We start from the raw sequence: 20,224 nt of genomic DNA, 5'->3' as shown, positions 1-20,224 counted from the left end.
AGACCGTTACGGGACACGCCCTTCCGGCCGCGCGCGCGCGCGCGCCCGCCGCCCGAGCGGCCCCGAGGAAACCGAGCTCCGCGAGCCGCCGCGTTCCGCCCGCCGACTCGCCCCGCGCCGGCACCTACCGCCCCGCCCGCCCGGCGCTCGCAGGGCACGTGACTGCAAGCCGGGCCTCTGATAGGCCGGGCGGCGTCCCGCGGCGCCCGTGATTGACGCTCCGCCGGGCCGGGGGCCTCTGCGGCAGCCGCTGCGGGAGGGCGGCAGGGGGGAGGTGCGCGCGCGCGCGCCCCGCGCCGCCCCCGTCCCCGCGCCCTGCCCCGCGCCGCCCTCGCGCCCCGCTGCTCCGACCTGCTGCTGCTGCCGCCGCCGCCGCCGCCTGCGCACGGCTGGGCGCGGGGCGTTACGCGGACGTACAGGTGTGCGGGGGGCCTGGGCTGGTGCGCCGGCACCTGCGGCGGGTGGGCGGGGGCGCAGCGAAGCACGGGTGGGGCCTCGGCCGAGGGCAGGGCAGGGCAGGCCGGGGAGCGGGGTCCCGGCCGAGGGGAGGGGAGGTCGGCGGCGGGGCGTAGTCCCTGCGCCCGGTTCGCGGTCCCCGTCTCTGAGAGCGGGCATCTTTGCGCCGTCTAGCTGTGGTCCAGATTTCCCTCTCTGCATTCATTTTTCTTTTCTTTCTTTTTCTTTTTTTTTTTATTTTCTTACAGGATTTTTTTCCTTTTCTTTATTTTTATTTTTTCTTCTCCCCCCCCTTTTTTTAAGAGATGACTAGAATTAACTCTTTTCACTTTATTTTCTTGTCAGTGTTCTGCTGCCGTTTCACCCAGAAGAGCCAAGGCAGCGAAGTTGCGTCCTCATTATTAATCATGTTCTTGGTGAAGTTTCCTCAAAAGGAAACATTAGCTTGCTGTCTGCGGCGCTGAAATAATGTAGTGGAAATGATAGCCGAGCCCAACCCAAACAGCAATCTTCCCAATCAAAAGTAAGAAAGGCGCAGGCACAGTGTCCTGTGAAATGTGTTGGTAAAGTGGGGCACTATCCCTTTGCAGTTTGTGTCCTGTAGATACGGGGAGGGTCTACACTGTGTTGTGGGAGGAGAAAAAGAAGATTTGCTATGTACTACATGTTGATACTAATGTCTGTATTTTATTGTCCCTTGAGTATAGTTTAGCATCTCCTTAATGTGTTTTATCCTGATACACAAGGACCCTGATCGTGCAAGCTGTTCCGTGCATTATTCAGCACAGTACAAATGAGCTATCTTTGAGAGTACCGTTCAGTGGCAAATTTATGGTACTGAGGGAGAAAAGTGCCAACTAATCTGTAGTCTCCCTGTTGGCATATCCCTTGTTACATCAGAGGAGAGAGAATGTGCTTCTGTATATCTTCTATATTCTATATATGTGCTTCTTTTAAACAGCTGTGATCAGGGATATAATGTATGTTTTCAGTCATTAGTTGAGATGATTTATAAACCAGAGAGATTCATATCGTTGTTTACAGAATGTACTTGTAATTAGAAATAGCAGGTATAAGTAAGTTAAATGGTTAATACATTAGATACAGTTTGTCTAAAATAAAAAAGCAAAGCTTCTGAGGTGTCCATTATTGGACTCCTTGCGTCCTAGTCCTTGCTGATATTGTCGCCTTCTGAGCAAGTCTGCTCCAAGTCTGTCACTTCATTAAGCTCTACAAAAGCTATGAGATATATTCCTCTTATTCCATGGTGACAATTAACGTAGCTTCACAAATGTCTTTTCCAGTGTGTTTCATCTGAAGCCAACCTTTTATTTTCAGAAGTGCCAGGAAGGTACCTAGGAATTGCTTAGCTGAGTTTTTTAGGTTGCTTCTAAAAGGTGAAGCAGTTGTATTGGAATTTCTAATTTAAGAATCTGTAAGTAGGATTCTTCCAGTAACATAGATTAATTGTCCCTTTTACATGACTGAGGGATTACGTTGTCTCCCGTTATGTTAAATAAGTAGCTTTCTTTTCAAATCTGAGTTGCCAAATCTGCTCCAAATAAACTCAGAAATGCTGAAAAGAGTATTGTTTTGGCACTAGAAGAAAAGTTTTGCCCTTTCCTGCTTCAAGTGTTTTGTAAGTATACTTCAAGTGCTAATGAAAGGACTGCACTGTGGCAGAAATACAAGGTAAAAAGCATGTGAGCCACATGTAGCATGGTCTAAAGGTCAAAATTGTTATGAGATAGGAAAGAAATTCTGCCATGCATCCTTATTGCTTCCTGATGGAAAGAAGGTAAATGACTGAAAATTATTTCTTAACAGTGTACTAGGCAATGAATTTAGATGAGCCAACATGCTCAATATGGTACAGGCTAACAGGAAAAAAAAAAGGTAGCTGAATACTTCAAAATGTGTCGCACCCACTGTTGCACTGATATCCTTGAAAGGTTGTTAAATAGAGTTATGCGTAAGGATCAGTGCAGTAGTAACCATGTGTCATCCTTGGGTTTACTAGTTCTTATTTTGCTCAAGAAGATAAGAGATGAAAGGATGTCTTGATTCTTTTTACAATTACTTCAGCAGAATCTCAGCTGTGCAGATAAAAATCCCATGAAAATTGAATTCTAAGTGGCTCCATGAGGTCCAATTTCTAGGCTCCGGTCTAGCTCTTGCAAATGGTTAAGCATCTGCCTTATGAATAGCCTTACTGGAAAGATTATTATTTAAAAAAAGAGAGTTAAAAAAAAAAAAAAAAAAACTTGAGTATTCATATTATGTGTCTTTAAAAAACTCCACCAAAACTAAATAAAATATTTCCAGATTCAGTGTGTGTGTGTGTGTGTGTATATACATACATATATATATATATATATTTAACTGTGCTCTCTATAAAGAAACTAAGTAAGAGCAAACAAGTTCCAAGTTCTAGTGGCTTTTTAAGGAATGCAAAATAAGCCTAAAATTAGGGAACTAAAGAATACCTAAAATGTAGAAAATCTTGCTGGTCTGGAAGAACTATTAAGTTCATGAGGAAGCATTTTCACTTTATTAAGGTGGTGTCAAACTGTGATGGCACGTGATAGTTTTTTTTTCTCTGCATGCAATTTATTTGTTACAAGGTCATGATGAGGGATCTTTTAAAATAATTTTTTAACAGCTAGAGGCCTAAATGTGCTTAGTTATGTTGTCTTTGGTGTGGTGTTTGGTGCATATAGACTGTTGGAGCATAGTGCTTCCTGTGGCAATTGCTATGTGCAGTGGTGCACTGATAACTAAAGTGACTAAATGCCTTTTTAATATTTGCTTAGTGCCTACTTACTTTTGTTGTGTGTTTAGCAGAAATGTTTAATACGCTTGTGAAAGTTAGTCCAAGCTGGCATCTCTGTGTAAGGTGTATCATTTTACTTGGCATTGTTAGACTAATGAGCAGAATTTGTAGGTCACCAGTTTCTTCCTCATTATTGCGGGTTCACACAGGTTAGGTAAGCATGCTGTTCCATACAACATACATTCACTTACTTTGTTACGCCCCTTTTGCTATAGGCACCTTTTATCTGGCATGTGTTGACAAAATAAGTAGCATGGAGTCAGTACATGACATCTGTAGTACCATTTATTCAAAGTGTTTTCCCACGTCCATCTTGCTTGCACATCAGCTTTAACACGTCCAGGATTTTCTTAGGAAAGAGCTGCATGAGGTGAAGCTTCAACAAAGAATATTCTAGACGTAGCTTTAAAAGCACTGCGTGTTCAGACAAGTGTTTGACTGAACTGTCTTACAGCAGTTTTGATTTTTTTCATCATTTAAATATTTTAATTCAACTTAGACCCAATTATGGTTGCTGCAATGAAATGCATGTGAGTTTTGATTGATTTGAGTGATTATGACATGTAGCAAGTTGCTATGTAGTACATAGAAGCAATTCAGGAAGATTGTGTGAGAGTATATTGAGCAGTAAGGTATAATGCAAAAACAGGAAACAGTGAAATACTGGCTGGCTTCTGAGCGGCAGTTTCAGTAAAACAGCACAGGTAGGAATCTGTTAGGCTCATAATGTTGCATTCTCCTTTGAAGTCTAGAGTGAAAGGACTTATTTGCATAAGAGAAGCAGCTCCTTGGAAAACACTTTTGAATTCTCTTTGTTTAGAAGAACCTGGAAAGAGACTGCATCAGAAAGGCAATATTTATTCCTATATATATATATTTATATTTATTACCTGTTCTTTTGAACTAAGAAGTTTCTGGTAGTGCTTGACTGATCTCTGTGGCTCACAATCAGAAATCAAAGAAAATATTTTGAAAATTTAAGCAAACAGTTGCTTACAGCATTCTGACTTGGTTGTGAGCTGCAGTTCATCCCCTCTTCTCCATCACATGTACAAGTCCATGCAACAAATTAAGGATTGGTTCATTTTGATTTGTTTCCTTAGCTTCTATCCATCAAACATTATAGTATCCTTTGAAATCTTCTTTGACAGAAGTTTAAGTTTAATGGAACTTTTCTGTGGAAGAAATTTAAGCATTAGCATCATCTTATTTAGCAATCTGACATTTTTGTAGAAACTGTATGGCAGCAGGACTCTTTGGAAACCTAATTCTACATCACTCATGTATGGTGAGTGTCCCACTGGATTCAAAATGTAAATGTAAATGTCTTTTATGTAAAAACATTTATCTACTCTCACTTATGAAATTACATCAGGACCTTGGTCATGCAGTTTTTGCTATGCAGGCTCAGGATTTACTTTGCAGAGGCAGTGTCTCACTGAAGCTGCTTGGGAAGAAGAATAGTATTTTTCTGGCATTGATAAACCTACCTGGACTCATGTTGGCTCTGCACTCAGCACAGTTAGTTCTCTATCTTTTTAACCAACATGGGATTTTGGAGAGCTGACTGTATCTGACAGTGGGATACATTGTTTTGTCTTCATAAAGTGATCACTTGACTTAATACACCTTGACTTAATACACCCTTTTTCCTAGCAGTAGCATGAACATATAAGTAATTGTATGCTCCTATATTTACTTTGTGCTTTCTTATAGAACAAGCCAGCTGGCTTCATAGCCTGGCCACTGTAGTTTATAAGAAGGCCATAGTAGCCACCTGCCAGTACTGGACCTGCTGTACAAGTGGGATATAACTCATCTATTCAAACACTACTTTAGGCAAAGCATATTGTTAGCACTGGGAAATACTGAAAAATGGCATGATTTCGTTGCAGATAAATGTGTGGTTTCAGCTCTCCCAAAAGGTACATCTTTGTAAAAACAATTTCACCATTGTATTAGAGACAACCTGTGAATTAAATATCTTATGTATCTTTTATCTCATAACATGATTTAAAGGGAAAGTAAAGCAATTTCTTCCTCCTCTTTTGAGTCATAGGCCCATCAAATGTTTTTTTTACATTCTGTGCAGAAGATCCACAAAGCTAACGTAGAGCTGTATTATCTATTGATGGTGCAAAGCTGCTACAGGCTACCTTAAGTCAACATCAGCTTTCTGTTTCATTGCCTTCTACTTGATTGATGTCTTTGATAGAGTTTCACTAGTTTTCTAATTATCTGAGAAATCTTTTAAGAGAGAAAATAGTTTGAGAAAGGCTCCAGATCGCAATTGTTTTTAAGTTTGTTATTTAGTTTTTTAGCAACAAAAAACCTTTCCTAAACTATTACATATAAATAAGAATATTAAAATTCACATGTTCTTCTATTTTCTGTATATATTTAGTTTTGTGTTGTCACAGCTGTCCCACTCAACATCTGTTTGTTATGCTTCAGAGAGAATGCTGTCCATGATGAGACTGTGCCTCAGTCTGCTGTGCAGAATGGCAGCTGTTTGAGAAATGGCAACCTGAAAACACCAGTAAGTTAAGTTTTTATAATAGAATTTATTTTCTGTCTCATTCAGTTGTTAGTAAATTGAGTCTTGCATAAAATAATGACAATACAGTGCATCTAAAACCTAATCACTGGCTACAGCTTGACCGCCAAATTCTGTTGGCATCAAAATCTCAACAGTGAGTTCATTTCAGTGTGTGTTTTTACTTAGTTGCCAGTTTTGTGCAGCTGATGCTAATTTGCAGGCTGTGTTCTTACCCCGTGAGTTAACAGATGTAAAAGAGCTGTGTTTGCTGTCTGCTTTTCAGAAATTATATCTGCCATTGAAAAATGCCTTCCAGGTAGCACACAACTCCTCAACAACTTCTTTCCGTTTATAATATCCTATGTTTACACATCCTTGTAGAGAAAATTTTACACTGGTAAACTCTTTTAACTCTTATCTTCTGATACAGTCATATTTGATATGGCTTTGTCAGTGTCAGTGAGGCTGAATAGTTAGCATTCTGGGGAATCATTAAAATGAGTAACATAAATGTGTTATATAGGGATAATTCCTGTACCAGTGTTTCATGTTCTCACATGCTTCTTTCACTTATTTCAGAGAGAGAAACGAAGGGTCCGAGAACAGTGTGAAAATATAAGGAGAAATTCCTCCAATAGCAGAAGAGTGAGCCGTCTGCGGAATGGAGAAGTGGTTGAGGCAGTTACATTGTTTGAAGTGGTTAGCATGGGGAAACGCGCCATGCAGGTATTTCCACCTCTAAATTCTGAGAGGAGTTTGTGGGAGGGAAGATGGATAAACTGTGGTCATTTAAATTATTTTTTTTAAACATAAGTAGGAAAAACATATTGGATTGGAAAATGAGCATTGTCCTTGAAAATAATACAGCTTCAAGAAATGGGTGAAAAAGTAGCTGTCAGGTATATAGAAAGAGAAAGCAAATATGTGCCTAACTAGTTTTCTTAAAGCAATATCTGAATGTACAAAAAGAGTTATTTAAAAAATAAAGAAAATGTTGATTAGTAGAAAATATTGGTTGTTCAGGATTCAGAAAATAAGGCCGTTTAAAAACCTGCCTTTAAGCATCCTTTTGGCATTTTTTCTTTATCCTCATTCTAATGCAATTTGAATGTACTTTGTATAATAGTAAGATTCTCTATCTAGTTATTAATTTTCTTCAGTGTGATGAAACCTACCACCACATACTCTGTGTGTACATGCATATGTATATGTTATGTTTGTGTGTACATGCATATGTATATGTTATGTTTGTGTGAAAGGTTAAAAACTGGAGCTCAAATATTTTTATACAGTGTTATCCATATGCTTCCAGTGTGTAGTGTCATATGTGAAGTATGTCTGTGCATACGGAAAGCATATTTATGTTTTGGATGCTAAGGCCCAAGTCTTTCAAGGTTGTTGTGTGGATGGACTTTTGCTATGCTACAGCTGTGTTAACTTCAGCAGGGCTCCTGGAAGGGCCCAGATTCTGCTGTGTGAGGCATGGTGTGAAAGGCTCAGAAAGGCAGTAGCTGAGACCAATCTGCTTCTGCTCGAATTTCTCAGACCTGTATGGAAGCAAAAATAGGCTGCAGGCTGTATGACTTGTCCCAGCAGGCCCTGTGTCTTGTGCAGGCTGTAAGCTGGACTGCCCTAGAAATGAAATTTGGAGTTTTCTAATTTAAGACTTGCCATATGCGAACTATTTCAGCCTTCTACACAAATGAGGCAGTAAAGAAGAACAAAAGAACTTCCAGAGGCCATTGTTAGTATTAATCATAAGACTGTGCAGAGTTTAAATGCTGACAAAAGACCCAGTGAATATACTACTTCAGTGTTGGCAAGAAATCAGGAAGAGGACGTTTTGTATTTTATATATTAAACTTCCTAAAGCTGTTCCCCGCCCCCCCCCCCCATGTTCATAGGGAGCAAAACATTTCTGAAAGGTAACATTGCCTAGAGCAGAATTTGTGAATGAGCAGTTCAAAACTTCATTTTGCCCCAGAAGGAGTCTTTTACATACACTATTAGAGATGGAACAAAATGATGTGGAACTTGCTCTCATTTTTATAATTGAATGAAGACAGAACAGTGTTAGAGTATATCTGCATTATGGATCCCTCAGTGGAGTGTGGCATGCTGTGGTCAGCTTTTAACTAATAAGTTTCTTTAATCTGTTCTAGTCTGTAGTAGATGACTGGGTTGAAGCTTATAAACAAGACCGGAATGTGGCACTTCTAGATCTGATCAACTTCTTTATTCAGTGCTCAGGCTGTCAAGGTAATTCACCTGCTTAATAGTTTTTTGCTTTGCTTGTGGAGCAGGTTAGAGTCATCTGAAGTATACTTTCTAAAACTGATTCCCCCCCCCCCAATAAACTATGTACTTAAAATTTGGACTGTTTGTTTAAGAGAAACTCCAAATGGATCGGGACTAATAGCAAAGAATGTTACCATTCAAATTCTTCAACTCTGTGTATGCAGCATACCAGCTCTGAGAGCTGTCTTTGAAAATGGTTTCCAAGGTCAAGTTTCTGAAGTGGCGTATTACATCCTTTTGTAGAATCCCCACGTAGCGAATTCTAATTTAATTTAATTAAAAGTTCTAATTAAAATTCTGTATGTCAGTTGCCATTTGTTTTGTATCTTTTGTTTTTTTTTCTAGTATCTTTGTTTGAAAATAAACAACTAACAAATTAAGTGCTGTGCTAAGAAGAGTAGCCAAAGGGTTATGAATCTTGTCTAATCATGTCATAACAAACACTGAGATACAGTGACTTCTGGGGCTAGTTTGCTAGCTAAAAGCTTCAGGATGGAAAATGAATATTCAAGACAACTTACTTGCAACTTCTGACTGTATTTAAGCAGCTAGACTGTACCTTTTACATGTCAAAAATTTCATCCAGAACTTTGATTAATATGCCCTCTCATATGGAAAGTGAGGGTCTTGGACTTGCAGTGGATTAAATTCTTAAATCCTTAAAGTAAATGAATGGTCAGAGACAATAGAAGTGCTAGACAACATGGGGCAAATTTCTCTAATAAGAATTTCAGTTTTGGGTCATCAGTATTTTCTGCTATAAATATTTATGTCACCCTGTATTACTGCAAACATGGATAAAACAGCATGAGCCCCCCTTTCTTGATATTTTGGAATTTAAAATAAACTACTTAACTACAGTTTGGACTTGATTAATGTAATATGATTGCCAATAATTCTTCTATTTACAATATGACTTTTCTAGGCATGGTAACAGCAGAGATGTTTCAAAACTTACACAAGAAGGATGTCATGAGAAGAATGACAGAGACTTTTGATGAGGTAGGTGCAGCTTTGACTTTGTGTGATGTTTTATATAAATGAGATGCTCTACCTTAATAGCCAACTTGGCAGAGTCTTTGCTGGTTGTCAGGAGCTATGTCCCACTTCCTTCCTTCAGGAAAATAATCCTGTTTTCCCCAAGAGAAATTTGATGTTTTAATGACCCACGTTAGCATCAGCAGAATAATTTTTGTAAGTCACTTTTATTTTCAGAGTTTTATTGGGGCTGTTTAACTGTAGTCTTTCTGAATCTGGCATTTGCTTAGGAGCTCTTTTGATAGCAGCTTTACAGATGTAAATATAACCTGGCCTGGCAGCAGGTAACCAACTCCTTTGGTATCTGGTGGATAGGTGGTTTTAAAAATGTTATGTGGATTATTGATGAGCTGTTTTAAAGATAATTTTTTGCTGATATTTTTATTGAATCATTTTCTCCCATTTTACTGACAATATGAATTTTTTTGACTATATTTTGTCACATGAAAGAAGAAAAATGCATTTGTGATTTTGGAACGTTGTCAAAACAATAGTGAGTATCTCATTTCTTGAGGTTTGTTAAGAAGAATGCATACCTTTACAATACCTTTTCTCTGTTTGACTGATCCTTGGCTGATTATGCTAACATCAGATTTTTCTGCAGCTCTCTCACAGTTGCTTCTGTGCTTTTTTCCTGTATTTGCCACTTCTGAATTGATTTGTCAAGCTACAGCCATCAGCCTTGCTTTAATTGAGCTTTTCTCAAAGACCAGCTGCTGCAGAAATTCCCACAGAGGATGAATTTGCCAACATGTTTTTTTTTTTTTTTTTTTTTTTTTTTTTTTTTTTTTTTTCATTTTAGAACTGTAGTAGCAGTTGGGCTAATTTTTGACAGAAATGATCCGATATGTGCCTGGCCACATGAATTAATAATCTGGTATTGTCTCACAACTACATTAGTCCTGAGTAGCACCTGTGGTAGGGTAGGCACTCATGAAGATACGGAGAAGTAATTATTGTTATCACCCTCCATGTGTTACAGCTCTGGAATGTTTTTTTTGCTGTCATGGTGGGGAAAAGAGTTCTACAGCTTAGAAGCTGTATTCTACATCCTATAAAAACAAAGCAGCTTTGTTTTTGAGGCACTGTTTTGACCTGCTACTCTAATGAAACATTCTACTTATGAAAAGTACTAAGTGATAATCCCTGCACTTGATATTTCTCAAAACTTGTACCCTTTTATCTGTAAAAGCAGGAAACTGAAAACTGTAATTCCTTTATCCTTTGTTTTGAGAATTTCTTGTTGTTCTAGGATTTGTATGTCTGTTTTAAAAACACTTAGTGAAAACTAGTCCTGAAGACCTGCGTAGGCATGCTTAACCTGACTGTTTTGGGCATTCCCATTGTCATGGAGAAAATATTATTTTTGAATCTTACTTCATCGAACCGTTGAAGTGTAATGACATAGGCAAATACCTGACAAGGTCTGATGAAACACTCATCTCAATTGCCTTCAGCGTGCGAAGGTACTGCTCAGCAGTGTGAGATATATAAAAGCTTTCAGTTACAAAATGGAATTATTTTTAGCATTGTTCTGAATGCATAGAGACAAATTATTATTATTATTTAAATCCTGAATCTGGTAAATTCTGAAATTCTTTGTGATGGTTTTTAAATAGACTAACATTAAAAATCTCAAAAAATGATTTATGTAGAGTGAAATGTTTTTTAAAGATAATATATCAATGGTAAATAAACAAGCTGGCAGATACTAAGATTAGTATAAAGCCAGTATTAATACGTAAGGAACTGTTTTTGAAGCAAACATTTTTATGTTACTACAGTTACTAGGTGGTTGAAAAAATGCTTGAGTATTAGGTTGATTTCTGTTAAAACTGAACTGTGATAGTAGGGATTTTATTCATACCATCAAGTTTTGTGGGCTCAAGTCTACAATGAGACAAGTAGCAGGTAAGTCTTGAAGATAAAGGTAGAGGGAGGAGTAGCAAATGATGGTGCTGTGGCTCTTACAAGCATGTTGTAGTTGCATAGAATGCGTTTGCAAACCTATAGTAGTTTTGTTTAAGAGTGAGATTTTTTTCATGTGAAAAAGGTTGAACTCTAAACACTGAGCCTGATTCTGCACTGCTTGTGGAGGTAGAATGCTCACTGAAACTAGTCTTCATGAAATACAGGTTTAACCTTTTTAGTAGTAGAAGAAAGATCAGAGTAGTTTGTTGTTTTTAAAATGAATTGTTTCCTCTTTTTGTTTGCATTTCTTTTCTCATACAGTTCTTGTCATCTTTCATAAATATAATGGAAGCATGACTTAGTGAAAGTTATTTGACAAGTATTACCATGCAGGACTACCATGATTGCTGCAATATTTTTTGAAAACAAATGATAATAGTAGTAAAAGTACAAATGAAAATAGAGAACATTACCAGATATCTGCTTTGTTATCTGATCTTCCATTTTGATTTACATTACTTGTTTCTGAACTTGTTACTAGTTTACCTATGCATCCTCATGAAATTTTCACTGATGTTAACGAGAAAATATATACTGGCATCAGCAGCAGCAGATGATCTTAATATCGTCATTCAGCTGCATCATGGCCCACAAAGAGGAAATAAATGCATCTGAGTGGAGAAGTAGGCTTACCTTTGGAGCCACTTCTTTTTGTTTTCCCTCTTTCTTCGTCTCTTGTTTCTCTCTTCTGCATTCCTTCCTGTGTGTGGCATTTTACTTCTTGCAGCCATTCTTTGTTCTTTTGTAGGTTTCATTTCCTCTCTCATTCTCTTGCTGAAATGTTTAGCAATAGAAGAGAGAAGTTTAAGGTGCAACTGTACAGTCAGATGGGAATAGAAATACTTGCAGCGCTTTACTAAGACTAACAAAGAATTGCAGATTTCATGCCTTTTTGTCTTGGAGTGATTGCAGATTTGAGGAAACTTCTCTTTATTGAGTCAAGAAGTTGTTCTGAAAATATTTCTCTATAATTTGAAATGCTCAAAATAGTCTTTTGGAGTTCAATGGTTTAAAAGTACCTACTTAAGAATCATTAGAGAGGAATTCTCAGACTTCTTGGGAGGCATATCTTAGAATTAATTATGAGAATTATACTTTGCATGTGTTTTTGCTTATAAATTTTAAACACAAGTTGTCTCTTAGTTTTATCAAGAGAACTCAGGTTTTACATAAAAGTGCATTTTTTATCTACTGATATACTTACTTGTTGTAAATAAAAACTAGATGAAAAGGGATTAGGTTTTGCTTAATGTGTTGGATTGCGTGAGGCGTATGTAATATAAATTGTCCTAAGTTTTAAGTTTTAATACTTTTAAATGCAATGTGTGATTTCTGCTATTTTTGTGTTTATGAATCAAATGTGCAGTTTCATCAAAAAGCTTTTACAACTTTCTTTCATGTGTTACAGGAAACTGGGTTGCAGTACAAGAAATTCATGGCTTATCCTTGGATTTTGACAGTTACTTGGCCAGTGGACATGGTAAAAAGCGCTCTTGCAGTTCTCTGTGACTATAGTGTAGAGTTTTCTACAGCTAATTGTCTGCGATGTAGGTGTATGTGTTAGAACTAGTCACCTTAAACTCCTAGGTAGTGAATGGAGGTAACCAGTCACTTCTGAGGTCTATTTTGTCTGGTCAGTTTTAGACCTCTGGTTTGGAATAAACTTGTTAACGCTTTGGAAGTGCGTGTTCCTTGTTATTGATTTTAAGGAAAGTGAGAAGATGACCTGCTTAACTGGGTGAAATGAATTATTATTAGTGTTTTAAACAATAGACAGAATAGTGTGTGTCAAGTTGCAGTGGTATTCAAGAGGATTTCACTCCCCTTCCAGCAAGCTCCGCATGCATATGTGTGCACACAGGTATATATGCGCACACATGCATACACAGCTTTTGGCAGACAGATTTGTTCAAAAGCTTGTTGTGTCAAAATATTCTTTTGCAAACAAAAATGTTTGATTGGAAGATTATTTTAAGAACAAAAACTGCTTGTCTGCAATATCTCTTTCCATATATCACCTGTAGTGCTGTGGAGTATTCATCTCAAATTCTTGTTGGCATTTCAGTCTGGCTTTCCTGTCTCTTTAGACTATGGAAGAAATGAACATTTCCAGCATGACTCAGAGCAGGAGCCTCACTTAGGTGATTTGAATGGTTCTGTGGAAGAACTCATGTTAAGCTCCTAATCTGACATGGTTTCTGAAAGTATAGCAGCTTCTCTCTACTGGCTATTGAGAGATTCTAAGGCAATCCCAGATCAAGTGCTGAAACTTAGGCTGTGTGTCCCATGATGCTGTTGGTATATTTGGAATACGCCTGTACGTTATACAGTATCCCAATATGATGCGTGTGGATAAGAAGAATGCTTTGCAAGAGTAGGATGTCTTCCTACATTTATGTTGCTTTTTAAATTGAGGAGTAAGCTACTGTGATAAGGTAGGTATTTCCTGATGCTGCAAGTTCTCTCTGCTGTCTCTTGATCAATGAGGCCTGCTAGTGGGCTTCCCCTTCTTACTTGGCACTTAACTACTATTAGGCCGTGAAATGATTCTTGCAATCTGATCAGGAATGCATCCCAGTTGCAAAATTCCTAATGTGCTTTGGGTTGCACACATCCCAGAGATCTGTCTGTAACACATTTGTGTTTATTTTTCAAGAAAGCAGTATGCCTTGTACTCTGGAAACAAGGTTACAACAAAAAGCATAAAGTGCGCTAAAGATGTGCTTGAGCTTATTCTGGGTGTGCAGCTGCCCTTTAGAATTCCTCTGAAAAGGTGTTTGGCTGAATAGCAAAGGACCAGTTGAGTAATGTCCTGCCTTTAGGATACCGTTTTCCATAGCGAGTGGTCTTTTGGAATTCCCTGGCTTCATTAATACCTGGAAACTATCAGGATGCAAAGAATATTCAGTCATTACTGGGATTAATTCCGATGAGTTATCTTTCATTAGCTCTAGTGTTTGCGAGGTACAAATGAAATATTCATGTGATCTGAGGTTGGAATCTATAAAGTCTTTGCAGAGTATTCCTCACAAGAGGCTTACCATTTTGTATGGGGAGTAATTTGAACTCCCATCTTTCTGCTCTCTTCCTGGCAATACCAAATATACTGTGAGCACTCTGGTGGTTTCATTGTAACTTGCCTTCTGCATAATATAAAACCTGCTTACTGTTTGTGTGGAGGTTTCCAGAGACTGAAGTGTTGGTGGTATAGGTGAGCAACACAGTTATTTATTGTTAAGCTGTAGCCTGATGAACTCTCTAAGCTGGCAGCACTGCTGGGAAAACAATCCCATCCTGCCCCATGCCAGTTTTGTTTTTACTTCCTACTCTCTGCCCTCTTGGGTAGGGGACATTTGTGTAGTCACATGCTGAACCAGCTCAGGGAGTTGATTCAACTGAAAAACAATTTGGCAAAGTAACACTTCTTTTGGAATCATATCTGCTCCAGATTAATTTTTACTGCTGTAGGAACAGGAAGGAAGGGGCAGTGGGGAAACAGTTACTACATGTGAGGAAGCAGAGGAGCCAGGAATGCTGGTAATTCATGCCAGTGAAAGGTATTTATGGTTCTGTGGCCTCACAAAAGCCTTCTGCCATGTGTCCATTCACATCTACCTCACATCTGTTGCTCTTTCTTGGGAGCTGTCATGACAGTGTAGCTCTAACCAGGCTAGTTCATATCCATGTTTGCCTGTAACTTTGTTGCGTGTCCCTTCCTTGGAATAATAACTATGGAAAAAGTTAATGGCGAGCTGAGATGAAACTGTCTGTCAGCAAAACTCTCTCTGGAATTAACTAGGAGAGATGTAAATGGTATATGCAAACAGAATTGACTAATGTATTTTCTCTTTCTTTTTTCTTTTTTTTTTTTTTCTTGTGTAGGACAATGAAGACTACCCACTCATCAGAACAGGACCCTACTGGAAAAAGTTCAAAGCCAATTTCTGTGAATTCATTGCAGTGCTTGTCCAGCAGTGCCAGTGCAGCATCCTGTATGATAGCTACTTGATGGATACCATCATCTCGCTGCTTACAGGCTTAGCAGACTCCATGGTCAGAGCATTTAGGCACACAAGCACTTTGGCAGGTAAAAGAACTCACAGAAGTGCCATAGACCACAAGTTTTGTTGAGCTGCATGCTGACAAAAATTCTCAAAATTGAAAAGGTCTCTTTACTGAAACAATTGTTCTTTTCATATACGTTGACTGTGCTTTGCTCCTAATGTATGCAACTGTAATAGTTTGTTTCCACGTGTATCTGAATGGAATTTGGAAGACTTAGATATGGTAGATCTAGACCTGGTAGATCTAGGCCAATGGCTAATGTAAAAGGGGATGTTTGAAGTTTTTGAGGAGCTCAGTACATCAGACTTCTGTGAAAAGTTCAAATGCAGTTGCTTGTATTATTTTGATATTTAGAGAGATCTTTAATGTCTGAGATAATTACTTTTAGAATTAGGTTATGTTCTGATGTTTTAGCACCAGCTGTTTTCTTTTCTTTCTTTTTTTTTTTTTTTTTTTTTACAGTTTGTTTTCTATTTTTGTTTCTCTCCTCCCATACCTAGTACAAAGAGGTTACATCAAACATTTCACTTATGAAAGCTTCCTTTGGAGAGCTGATATTCTTCTGATACTTGTGCTAAAAAGAACATTGTTTGTAGCATGTTTTTATTTGATGCAGCATGATGATATTAGTCACATCTTTTTCTTTCTTTTTTTCTTTTTTTTTTAAGGCAGTAAGTGCCTTTGCTGCCACGTGAACAGTGCTAAAGCACACTATTTACTTTAAAGACTTTTTACAAAAAGCTCTGGAAATCTATGTGAACCAACATGGTGATCTTTAGAGGAGCATTAATTTCTGTCAATTCAAATAAAAGATGAGCCAATTTCTCTCCTTTCTTTTGTTTTTGTTACTGAAACTCACCTGATCCACAGCTCTAGATTCTTCTGTAGAAAAGTCTAAATTACATAAACTAAGAAGAGAGTTGTGTGGTAATTTACTTCTCTTACTCTGGCCAAAAACTCTAAACCACCAGTAATATGAATAAATTTACCCTTTTGATCACCCTCTGCCTTTAAAATAAATATTTAAAATCAAATTACTGTAATCTAGTGGTATTTGCATCCCAAATAATAAATTGGGTTTGGGTAACCATATCCTTTGTGGTAAAGTGGTGAATATTTATGAGTATTTATCTCTGAGCTAAGCTAAAAAAAAGTTGGTTTTCTTTCCTTTTCAGCAATGAAGCTTCTGACAGCAGTTGTAAGCGTACATCTGAACCTTGATGTCAACAAGCATAACGCTCAAAGATTATATGAGGTGGAGAAGAACAGGATAAGTGGCAAAAGGACCAGTTACAGACTTGACCAACTGCAGAGAAGAAGAAAAGAGGTTAGGCAGGTCAGGGGAATGCCAACTTTGGTAGCTCAATAGAAGTGAGACTGCCACAGCTCTGTGCCACCAGGTCTAATCAATAGAAAGAATAAGCATGTATTCCAAGTAGGCACACCTACAAATATATGTATAAAACAGATACATATACATGGCCAGTCACACAGATCAACACAGAGAGAAACACTCAGCCCTTAAAAGAGCACCAATGACCTCATCCTGTTCCGTTTTCTGATTGATCAGGATGATTAGCTGATTCCTGGATCCATGTTCTTTCTGACTGCTGCTATCTAGATATGCGAGCAGCCCTATTCCAGTTGCTGATGCAGACCCCTCACTCACACATGCACACACAGACAGACACAGATATATGCTATGGATCCCCAGGTAGCTGTTATTGGATGTGCAGTCCATCCAGTACCTGGTCCTGGATCCTCGCTCTTCCCAGATACTTCACCCATTTTATATATATATATATATATGTGTGTGTGTGTGTGTGTGTGTGTATATGTATGTATGTGTATATATATATGTATGTATGTATAAATATATATATATAACAGGCATAGTCCCTGCTCTGCTGAGCTTAGAATCTGTTATCTCTCTTTTGAGCTTTGGATGCCTCTGTGTGTGTGTGTTTTTTTTTTTTTAATCGGAAAAATATCTCGTTTTTCATGGGAAGAACTGTTAGGGTTAGACAGAGGTTGTTAGTGTCACTGTGTTTCTGATTTTACAGGAAAATCAGTAAATGCATATGGAGGAACAAACTTGTCACTTGATACCATACGTGAAGAAATGTTTTTAAGTGACTTATGTTTCCAGAAGTTCAAAACTAGGTTTTCAGGGCTTGGTTAAAACATATGCTAGTAGCATGCTATAGGTTAATTTTGAGAATTCCTTTGCCTGCCTGCCTTACATTTCTCTTACGGCGTGTAAAAAGAGAACTTGAACCTATATGTGAGGATCACTCAGTAGTTTTGCTGTATCTTTCTGTGTATTGACAAGACTCCATCAAACAGGCTATGTGCTGTGCCTGATTATCCAGATTTGTAGTTGGTATCTGACAATCTTTCATCAGGACATAGCTACAAAAAGGCCAATTCCTAATGTAGCTACAGATCGTTCATTTTGTGCTGGTACCATTTTTTGGTGAGATTTGCACTGCAGTAGCCTGGTGAAAGCACTGATGCAGCCTTCTCATGTGAAGCAAATTTGTGGGAATAGTGTAAACATTAAGTTATCTTTGTATTTCAGTATGAGCAGAAGCTTCTGGAGATACAGAACATGATGAATGCTATTTTCAAAGGGACATTTCTAAACCGTTACCGGTAAGAATTAAAATTAAAGCTGTGATATGTATCTGCTTCCAAAGCAAGTCTTGCTCAGATTACCCAGATACCAGAATGAAATTAAACATCTTAGAGACATCGAGAATGTCGAGGAAAACATGTTGCAGTTGAAGTTTTTTAGACAATTTAGGGTTAGAAAGATATCTCTGTTAAGTGCATTTCTTTTAAGTTCTTTCTGCTTGGTATTGCTAGAAAATGTCCAGAACTTCAAAATAAATAGTCTGAAATATTTGTAGCTAAAAGTGGATTAATTGTTTATTAAAGACTAGTTTAAAGTATTAATATGAAGATATTTTTAATATTTGGGATTGTATGTACTTTGGCAATTCCAGAAGATAAAAATATTGCAACTAATAAATATTAATTAGGTATTTTAATGTGCTAATATACAGTTTTATAATTTCAGTGATGTGATCCCTGAGATCCGGGCTACTTGCATTGAAGAAATTGGCAGCTGGATGAAAACATACCCAGATGCCTTTTTAAATGATAGTTACTTAAAATATATTGGCTGGATGCTGTATGATAAGGTAAAGTTTTAATTTTTCTTACCCCTTTATGGGGCAGTAGGAAGAAAACTCTTTAAGAATTTTAATTTTAGGATTCTTAAGAGTATGTGTTTAAAATTGTGATGGTACCAAAAGAATTTCCTTTCTGCCCCATTTCAATTTTAATTTTCAGGCCCTCTTACCACTAAATAACAGAGAACACTTTTTTTTTCCCACTTCTGTGGTGATGTGCTGAGTATGTGTCTCATATGAGTATGTGCAGTTTTTTCATGTGTTATCAAATGGTTTGAATTGGAAACTATTCTTACTAAATTGTAACGTGGGCTATATCCTTTTGAGTACCTGCGATGTTAAAAGTTGACTGCAACTCTGCTTTGTCTTGGTGATTATATTTAAAATTCTATTTTATGAAGATGATAGATATATCTTATCAATAGTAAAATACTCTGCAATATCGTATTTCTCATTTGGAATTAAATGGATATAGAAATTTTTGCAGAAAATTTTTTAAAATCTCACCTTGGTATAGTTGAGTTTTTCCCTTAATTATTCTTATTTCTTTGAAACATTATTCTAATTTCAGTCATTTGCCAAAGGATTTTCTCTCTTCTTTTTAGTAACTGTGTTTTTATTTTTGAGTAGAGATGCACTCTTCAGAAAAATTAACTCAGAAATAATGCTGTTTCTTGTGCTTTTAAAATACATGATAGATTTTTAGGGAGAGAGAAATATTTATCATCAATGGCTAGTTCCTGGAATCTTCAGGGCTATACTTTTGCAAGCTGCCTTTTAAAATGTTGTCTGGCTCCCATATAAATTCTTAAACATCTTTACTTTCATTAGGTAACGTCTGTGTGCTGTGAATAGAATGGCAGTTTACAACATAGCCAGAAGGTGGAGCACAAAGCCTCTTATTTTCCTGTTTTTCACTCTTATTGTAAAGGTAGCATTTAGATTTTATTTTAGAAGCAACAAATCTATCAGGAACTGTTGTGTTTTCCTGCAGAAATAGGATATAATCAGAGCATAACAGCTTTTTAGTTTCAGTTCTCAAACTATGAAAATAAAAAGTCATTTTTGAAGATGATGTTTCTTTGTTCCCATTGCAATATGGTGACAGTAACAGCTGGTATCTCTAGTAAATACATGCAGCTCATCCAGTGTCATTTATTGGGAAATGAAAAGGATTTTTTTTTTTTAAGCTGTGTGGAAGCAATGCAGATGCCAGCAGAGTGAGATAAGGTCAGAAGTCTTCTGTATTCCAGGTCTGGCTGAGCCCTGGTGGTGTGCTGTTATTGATGGTTACAGTCCTGGCTGAGCTTTGTAACTTGTTGCCAGAGTCCAAAATGAGAGCAGGGCATTTTTGGCAATGACAAAATTTTGGCAATGGCAGGGACAGCAGTGCTTTTATATACATCTGACTGTTATTTTTCACTACTCCTCCTTAATAAGGATTTCCATTCCATGATGATGGGAGTAGGCAGCAAGAAACTGATCGCTTGCAGAGACAATTTTCTTTTAGAATACAAACTAGAGATGTTTGCCACATAATTTAGGCCCCAGAGTTGAACAACCATAAAAGCATTCTAACTGTAGGGAAAATCTGGGCAGGATCATCTACAACATTGTAAACAGAGATTATGTTCAGTCATTTGGGAAGATTTAGAGAAGAAAAAGTATAAAATTAACATTTTTGTCTTCAAAGATTTATTTGAATGTAATTATTTCTTCTTGTCCTCGAGATAACCTTTCATAAAAACATAAAATGTTTAATATTGGGATAAAGTATATGAAAAAAATGGTATTTCCTACGTGCAAATTCAGTGGTAATATGCTTAA

General features: G+C 37.6%; 1 protein-coding gene across 4 annotated transcripts in view; it reads left to right on the top strand.

Moving 5' to 3' along the window:
* Nucleotides 1-334: 334 nt before the first annotated feature.
* LOC134154856 (cohesin subunit SA-2-like) overlaps nt 335-20,224 on the top strand; it is a 60,750-nt gene continuing 40,860 nt past the window's right edge. For 2 of the 4 annotated variants that reach the window (XM_062601498.1, XM_062601507.1), the window contains exons 1-11: nt 335-419; nt 802-979; nt 5,744-5,828; nt 6,408-6,554; nt 7,991-8,087; nt 9,052-9,128; nt 12,544-12,615; nt 15,018-15,222; nt 16,376-16,536; nt 17,782-17,855; nt 18,283-18,406. In XM_062601498.1, coding sequence (XP_062457482.1) covers nt 936-979; nt 5,744-5,828; nt 6,408-6,554; nt 7,991-8,087; nt 9,052-9,128; nt 12,544-12,615; nt 15,018-15,222; nt 16,376-16,536; nt 17,782-17,855; nt 18,283-18,406 — 1,086 coding nt within the window. In that variant the 5' untranslated portion in view covers nt 335-419; nt 802-935. Of the gene's footprint in view, nt 420-801; nt 980-5,743; nt 5,829-6,407; nt 6,555-7,990; nt 8,088-9,051; nt 9,129-9,612; nt 9,658-12,543; nt 12,616-15,017; nt 15,223-16,375; nt 16,537-17,781; nt 17,856-18,282; nt 18,407-20,224 lie in introns of those variants that run through there. The other 2 variants (XM_062601501.1, XM_062601512.1) reach the window with 2 other exon arrangements.

The sequence above is a fragment of the Rhea pennata genome, chromosome 1, assembly GCF_028389875.1.
Source record: "Rhea pennata isolate bPtePen1 chromosome 1, bPtePen1.pri, whole genome shotgun sequence".
NCBI lineage: Eukaryota > Metazoa > Chordata > Aves > Rheiformes > Rheidae > Rhea > Rhea pennata.
This window is presented reverse-complemented; position numbering and strand designations above follow the sequence as displayed.